The sequence below is a fragment of the Pinus tabuliformis genome, chromosome 1_2 (genome assembly GCF_031772625.1).
Source record: "Pinus tabuliformis cultivar Carrire ecotype Pingquan chromosome 1_2, CPIR1, whole genome shotgun sequence".
NCBI classification, from domain to species: domain Eukaryota; kingdom Viridiplantae; phylum Streptophyta; class Pinopsida; order Pinales; family Pinaceae; genus Pinus; species Pinus tabuliformis.
This window is the reverse complement of record NC_142298.1, coordinates 636,081,644-636,089,656: the sequence shown is the minus strand read 5'-3', so window position 1 is coordinate 636,089,656 and position 8,013 is coordinate 636,081,644. Positions and strand designations below refer to the sequence as shown.

The 8,013-nt window shown below is 46.1% G+C and overlaps 1 protein-coding gene across 1 annotated transcript; it reads right to left on the bottom strand.

Moving 5' to 3' along the window:
* Nucleotides 1–478: 478 nt before the first annotated feature.
* Nucleotides 479–6,522, bottom strand: LOC149207246 (uncharacterized). Its single transcript, XM_089397977.1, has 3 exons — nt 5,124–6,522; nt 3,098–4,464; nt 479–2,482 (listed from the first exon to the last, which is right to left on the bottom strand). Exons 1-3 carry the CDS (start codon nt 6,520–6,522, stop codon nt 479–481), a joined length of 4,770 nt encoding a protein of 1,589 aa, XP_089254103.1.
* Between the last annotated feature and the right edge of the window lie 1,491 nt (nt 6,523–8,013).

Genomic DNA, 8,013 nt, shown 5'->3' with positions numbered 1-8,013 from the left:
TTTTCAGTGTCATGGTTTTAGGAATAATGTGTTCCAAATACGTGTAATGGATATCAAATTAGTTTTTTTCCCGTAGAAAAAGTCGTAATTTCTATTAATCAAAAGAAATTACATTCTGTAGATGCTGAGCATATGCATACTGAGGCTGTTTGCCTCTCAAAAAACTTCTAACAAAGACTGTTCATTGTTCCAGACAACTAAAAACCAGATAAACTAGACAGTAGTCACTCCTCTCACCAAACTGTTTGTCCACGCAGGGAGTTTGGAGAGGTATATATCCAAAAAATAAACCAGCAGAGAAGATTTACATAAGATTTCCATTGTTTCGGTCATCACTGTGCAGCTGTAGCTTGCTGCCCAAAATAAACAAAAAATAGCTGTGTTTTACCACCATAGTCCATACTAGTCTTATAAAACAGAATTATATATAAAAACATGTAAACAAAAAACCAGTAAATTGTGCATGTTGGGACCCCTTTCAGATGTGAGCATCCCTTTGAGCCTGATAGTCATCAAAGGGTCTGTGATAGTGCTGAAAGTAGGTGCCATCCAGATCTTCTTGTATTAACCAGTCCTCTTCTTGCCTCTGCGCTGCTTGCTTGGATAGGTAGTCCGCCCGAGTGTTGCGCTCCCTGTATATATGGCGACAGTCAAATTTTTCAAAAGCATCTGTTAGTCTGAGTGCCTCATCCAGGATGTGTCTCAAAGAGAAAGCAGTGCAAGATGATTTTCTGGTGAGCCAATTGCATACAATCATTGAATCTCCAAACAGTTGTAATTTTGTACAGCCCTTCTCAAGTGCAAAAGATATAAGGTGTTTTGCAGTGGTGAGCTCAGCAAAATTATTAGTGCCTCTTCCCAGGGGAATTTGGAGCGAGAAAGAGTGATTTTCTCGCAGATAAAGGAGGCCTCCCCCCCCACAGCCTTCCTCTTGGGCTGAGCCATCAAAATATGCCCAGGGGAAAGATTTGTCTATGAGTTCTGGGGTAATGGACCGAGGGGGAGCTGATGGAGGATCATCAGGAATGAGAGCAAGGTCTGCAATAATGTGGGCAATGGTGACAGGCCAGTGGGGAATCTTTTGGTCGAAAATTGCTCGGTTCCTTGCAATCCAGATAGACCAACACATGAGGAGAGGAATGTTCTTGTCTTTTCCAGAGTGTTGTTCCAGCCAGTTTTTCCATGCCTCAATGATAGTTTGGCCATGCCATTGGTGGAGGGAAGGGGAACGTGAAGAGAGAAGTGACCATAGGTCTTGTATTGCCGGACAGGTAAGAAAAAGGTGTTCCGTATCTTCCTCATTACTTCTGCAAAGATGGCACCAGAAGGGTCCATGGAAGGATCTTTTTTTCAAATTTGCCCCAGTGGGAATCTTGTTGGAGAGAATAGCCCACATGAGAAGCCGCGTTCTGGGGGCTGCTTTTAGATGCCAAATTGTTTTCCACCACTGCTGAGAGTTGTCTGGCTGGTGATTTTGCATAAGCTGCATGTAACCCTCCTTTGGGGAGTATGTACCAGTTTTAGCTAGGGCCCAGACTATCTCATCTTCTCCCTCCGATATTCTGATGTGAGCTTGTGAGAGAGCCTCAGTGAATGATTCCCATTCTTGTCTCCATTGTTCCGGAATGTGGAGATCTTGTGAAGTCCTCCAGGCCTGATGGAGGAAACTGGAATTTCCTTGGTCTGCAATGTGAGCAATAAGCGTGGCGCCTTGATCCCTTAGGTGTGTTAGGAGCTGCTCTGATAGTCTTTGCATGTTTCCACAACCAATCCAGGGGTCGACGCCGATGCGGACAGAGTTCCCCTGTTTTATTCTCCATGTCAGTCCCTCCCGAATTAGGGGAAGAGAATTTAGGACTGCTTTCCAAATGATGGAGTGACTACCACTTCCCCTATGTTCCCTCCGAATCCAGCTGAAGATGCTTTCCGGAGCAATATATTTTTCCATAACTACTTTCTGCCAGAGACTATTTGATGTGAGGAGTTGCCATCCCAATTTTGCAGCTAGAGCATTTGCAAATAAATCTAATCTCTTAATTCCCCATCCTCCCCATTTTTTTGGTCTAGCTATGGTGTCCCATTTAACCCAGGCAAAGAGATTCCCTTGTTTTGATCCCTTCCATAAGAATCTGCAGCAAATTTTTTGAAGCCTAGATAAGATCCCTCTTGGTATCCACGCCAGGGACATCCAGTACACCGGCGTTGCTTCCAGCACAGCTTTAATTAGAGTGAGTCTGCCTGCCCTTGTGAGGTATCTGTTATACCAGACATTGATCCTTTTCTCCACTTTAGAGATTAACCAAATCCAATCTGCAATTCTGTAACCTCCATGTTTTACCCTGAAACCCAGATACTTCAGCCCTTCCTCCATAGGGTGAATCTGAAAGGGAAAGCGATTTTTTGTGTAGATGACTTCTTGTGGGGAGCAACTAATCGCTGTAAGGGTAGATTTTTGTACATTTATTACCATTCCAGTTGCTTTCTGAAAGAGATCAAAAACCTGATGTAAGGCCGATGAATCAGCCATACTTCCATTTAAGAAGATCAGAACATCATCCACAAACAGTAGATGTGTAAGGAAGCAGTTGTCCGTGATTTTGATTCCTCTTATTCGTCCTCTTCTGTGTTCAGCTGCAATCAATCTACTTAGCCCTTCCATGATGAGTAAAAATAGGAGGGGTGATAGGGGGCAGCCTTGCCGGAGACCTCTTTCGGCAGTGAAGAAAGGGGTGGGGGATCCATTAAGGAGGACACTGAAAGGTACATCAGAGATGCAGCTCATGATTCTTTTGATGAAGAGGAAAGGGAAACCCAGGTGAGTGAGGAGCATTCTGATGTATAGCAGATTTACCCTATCAAATGCTTTTGAGAGGTCCACCTTGAGGATCATTCCTTTCAGATTTTTGCTTTTCATAGAGTGAAGAAGTTCTTGTGCAGTACCAATAGCTTCATGGATCTGGCGCTTATGGAGGAAAGCAAATTGTTCAGAGGATATGTTGGCCGATAGGATGGGCTTGATCCTGTTTGCTAGGATTTTGGCCAAAATCTTATAGAGACAGTTGCAGAGCGAGATGGGCCTGAAATCATTAAAAGATACTGGCTTATCAGATTTGGGGATGAGAGCAATGAAGGTGGCTTTGATGCTAGAGGGGATAGATCCATTTAGGCAGCAGTGGTTAATGGCTTTGAGAATGTCATTTCCTAATAGCTCAAAAAAAGCTGAAAAGAACTCAATGGTCCAGCCATCTGGACCCGGGCTCTTGTCCTTTTGGAAGCATTTGATAGTGGCTTCCAGTTCCTCCAAGGAGATATCTTTGGTTAGCTCCTCCGCCTCATCCTCATCCACAAATCTTGGGAAAAGTTCTGCAACCCTCATTATTTCTAAGAGATTTGCTTGACCTGGAGCTTTGTATATATTCTTGAAGTGCGAAGAGGCAAGATAAGCAAGTTCCCCTGGGCTGCTGACCTGATGTCCTTGTTCATCTTGCAGCTCCCAAATAGTGTTGATCGCCTTTCGCCCATTTGCAAAACGGTGGAAAAATTTAGAGTTCTCATCCCCCTCCTTGAGCCATATGGCTCTGCTTCTTAGTCTCCAGGAGTCCTCCCTGTCTCTGAGAATCTGGGTTCTCCTTTTGATTAGGTCTTCATACAAGGACTTCTGATCAGGGGATATATAAGTTCCATCTGAATTTGCTTCAAGAGCCTCAATTGCTTGTTCCGCCAGAGATATAGTCTGATCATCCTGTTTTCTCTTTGATTTCGCCCATTCTCTTGATTTTCCTTTGATTTCTGAGAGGTTTCTAACCAAACCTTTGGCTGGGTCCATATTCTCTGAGATCGGATGTGTTTTCCAGAAATCCGTTATCAATTTTATGTAAGAAGGATCCCGGAGCCAAGTTGCATTGAATTTGAAAGGGGCATTTTGGGCTCGTTGTCTTGCTTCTAATTCCAGGAAAATGGGCCTATGGTCCGAGATCCCTCCACTTCCCACCCATTGACGAGATCTAGGATATTGGGAACAGAGCCCTTCCTTCATGATGAATCGATCCAGCCTTCTCGCTAGGCTTTGGTCCCCAGTTCTATTGTTCTTCCAAGTGTATTGGAGTTTTGCAGAAGGGAGATCAATCCAATGACGATCTTCAAGCAGTTGCCCAAAGAAATCAGAGAGGGGGTCAATTTGAGCCAGATGTCCCCAAGATTCGGAGAAACCTATTGAGAAATTTAAATCTCCTCCCAAAATAATATTCTCAGCTTGGAGGAGTGGGGAACCTAGGAGCTTTTGCCAGAATAGCTCTCTGTTTAGACAGGGGCCATAAACATTTATAATTTTGAGATTTTCCTCCAAATCTCTCGAGTATATATCTGCCCCCAGAAAACCCCCTCCACCCCAGATGTTTTTTAGCAAAATAGAGTTGTTCTTGAATCCCATAGCAATGCCTCCTGAGCGGCCAGATACATCAATGGCTGTAAAGGTCCACCCAGGCAACCATAAGCCAAGAATGGAGGATGCTGTGTCCGCTTTGCATAAAGTTTCTTGTAAAAAGATAATGTCCACAGGGTTTGAGAGTAAGAGTCGCTTCAGGGCCGCTTTTTTATCCGGGCTGGCCAACCCTCTACAGTTGAAGGACAAAATTATCATGGAGGGGGGTGGGGGAGGGTATCTTGTGCTCTAAGGGCCCTGGGAAGAGTTTGCTGCTTGCCAAGGAGGATGTCTTCCTCCGTTTGTTTTTGAGCTATCGACTTTGAGGAGGGTCGACCACGCCCCTGCTTGGGCGAAAGGAGATGGGATTCCACCGGCATCCCAATGGAGTCCGTGACTTTTAGCTTTGTGGTCGAACGGGTAGGGTATCTCGGGGACGAGTTTACAGAGGGGGACGGCGAGGGAAAAGAGGGGTGGGGGAAAGAGGGGACAGTGGATAATGATGGTGGGCCTGTAGGTCTAGGGATGGGGCAAGATACATATAGCGAGCCGAGAAGGGGGAGGGATGAGCAGGCCACCTTTACCAGGTCCAGGGCAGACGGGGATGAGGGAGGGGGGAGCCTGATAGGGGGGGGGATGCCAGCGGAAGATAAACTCAATGATGCAAAATGTGAAATAGAGGCAGACGAAGAAGTGGACATACCCGAGGAGAAGACCGCTCCCTTTGCAGCTTTTGAGCGCGTCAGAGGAGGAGATGGAGGCCGGGGCGCGTTTGATGCTTGCTTCCTGCGGCGAGGTGCAGAGGGCGCTTCCACCGTGTCCGAGGTGATGATATGATCCGTTCTCGGTGCCATAGCAGCCGGAGGGTCTGGCATCCCCTCAGAGGAGGGTAAGTCCTGGCCTGTAGCTGTCTGCTGAGTCTTCTGGAGGAGGGGGCAGTCCTTATATAGATGTCCCACCTGGTGACATCTTCTGCATCTGTAGGGTATGCCCTCATAATCCAGCTTCTGCTTCCTAGAAGTGGCTTTCCATTGAATAGTGATATGTTCAGGCACTCCCCCTCTGGTATCCATATGTACTAGGATCCTTGCAAAAGCCATAGAGCCCGTCGAGATGTAGGATTTATCTGTTTCCATGAAAGTGCCGAGGGCATTCCCAATTCTTTTGAAAATATCTTCCGACCAGTACTGCAAGGGCAAGCCCGGAAGTCTAACCCAAACTGGTCCAATGCCCAAAAGCTCCGTCTCCGGGTCGAAGAGGGGCGTCCACCGTTTGAGGAGGACCGGGGCTTTCTCAAAATGCCAGAATGAGGAAAGAACCCAGCTCGTGTGGTCCGCCCTTGCAAATCTGAGCGCAAACCATCCTCGCACGAACGTCTGTACCGATGGGATCTCCACAAGGTATTGCCCCCAAATCTCGGTCGCCCATTGCTTGATTTTTGCAGCCGTTGCGTGTCTGCCTCTAATCCGTCCCACAAGGACACAGTCCGCCAGATCCATGGCGTCTCCCCACTGAATATCCTCTTCCAGCCGCAGGAAGACGTCCTCCGCAGTGGATTTGAAACAACGCTGCTTCTTGGCAGGGCGGGAGGACATGCGGCCCGGGTTAACAGTGGCCTGAGAGCCCACAGGGGGGGGAACAGGGGGAGGGGGAAGGGGGTTAGTCCCTAAAGAGGGGATGGCTTCAGGGAGGGGAGGGACCGCGTGGTAACTACCAGAGGGTGCGGAAGGGCCCGAGGGAGGGTTTGATATCGAGATGGGAGGGTTTGCTGCCGAGAGGGATGGGAGCTCCAAAGAGGTTACCGGGGGAAGGGGATGGGAGGGAATAACCGGCGCTTGGGGGGAAGCACCAACCGGGGAGGAGTGTAAACAGTCCGCCAGGAAACCCAGTGAAGCCGGCGAGGGGACCGCGAAGGAGTTCCAGGAGGAGGGCTCGCCAGGGTAAAGAGAGGTGGGGAGCGACGGGTCGATAGTGGGCGACAGATGCTCAAAACTAGCAGATAAATTCCCGCTGTGCAAACCCCCTGATGAAGTAAACGTGGAGCGCCAGATGGAGCTTTCCGCCAGCGGGGACTCCGAATAATCTACTTCCTCTGAGTCCATGTCGACAGCTGCAAGGTGCCCTCCTCGAAATACAGGTAATCGCCCGAGAGAGTATTCCTCGAAACCAGGTAACCGTATAGCGTCGGCACCGACAGCGGGGATAACCGTTTTGGGCTGAGCCTGTAGAAGATCTTGCTGCGGGTCACGTTCTCCTTTGGCAGTGAAAACGACGCCTTCGAGCTGTCGGCCGAGCTGTGGGGGGGCTCCGTTCCGATGCAGGGAGGGCAGTGAAAACTTAGGGGGAGAAAAAACCAAGGTGAAAGTGCGAAAACGCGGGAGGAGCCAGGGTAAAAAGGGGAGGGGGAGTCACGGGACGCGGGGGACCAGAGTACCGGCTCGTGGGCCAATAAAAAAACCGGGAGATGAGTACAGGTGTGGGGGTTTACAGGGCCGTGGGCCGGCCTGCAAACCCCGTCAGAAGGGTTTCATGGCTGTTCATGCAGAGCCACACCAGCCGAGCGCTTCCTCTCGGATATCAAATTAGTTGAAAGGATGTACAAATATTTTAATTTTTTTGAATTTAGACTTCTGTGATCCATAATAATTATAACATCATCTTTCGGTAAAAATCACATAAGATATAATCTCTCGATGCATTTTGAATCAGCCAGTGTGGTTCATTTTCAGGACAAGATGAGGAACTAGATGCAGGCCTTAAGTCAAACTAGTTGTTACTCTCAAACGGCTAGTTAACTGCTCTCTACATCTATTTATTGCATTGCCCGGATCTGGTTCCTCATCTTGTCATGAAGATGAACCACACTAGCTGGTTTGAAACGCGTTGACGAGATTATCTCTTATGTGATTTTTATTGAAAGCTATTGTTAAAAATAAAAAATAAAAAAATAAAAAAAATTTAGATATCATTACTAGATTTATTATTCAAATAGTTCACAATTGGTTGAAAGTGAACTTACAGGGATTAAAGTTATCTTGGTATAAATAAAGAGATCTTGGTGAGAATTCAGTAAATAAAATATGCAGTGAGTAAATAAAGATGTGTGCCCATCCGTAAATAAAATATTTGGTGAAAATAAGTTATAAAGAAATATTTAAACATGTAATTATATGTTTAATAAATTCATATGTAATAGATTATTGGATTTAAATAAATTATAAAAATGGATAGTAGTTAAATTCTTGATATTTAAAAAAAATAACTCTATCTCATCTACTAGTGGTTGAGGATCCTCATCATCTTAACTATATGACTTTCTTTAGTTTCTTTCACATGTCAAAATTTATGTACATAATCAAAACTATTAACTCCCAAAGGCTAAAAAGCTTTATAAAATCTTAAAAGTATGGTTGTATGCTACGGGGAAACACATATGCTAACTTAGGAAGAAACAAGGCACTCTAAGAGGGAGATTAAAGGAAGTGGAGACATGGCTAAATACATATGCTAACTTATGAAGAAACAAGACACTCTCAGAGAGAGATTAAAGGAAGTTGAGTAGTTGAAAGAGAGTTTTTAGATAAGGGGAAGTC

Coding starts and splice junctions, on each gene's coding strand:
- LOC149207246 (XM_089397977.1), bottom strand. CDS start 6,522: ATGGACTCAGAGGAAGTAGATTATTCGGAGTCCCCGCTGGCGGAAAGC. Junction 4,465..5,123: donor GGGAGCGGTCTTCTCCTCGG/GTATGTCCACTT, acceptor GGACCTTTACAG/CCATTGATGTATCTGGCCGC. Junction 2,483..3,097: donor TCCCCAAATCTGATAAGCCA/GTATCTTTTAAT, acceptor GATCTCTTTCAG/AAAGCAACTGGAATGGTAAT.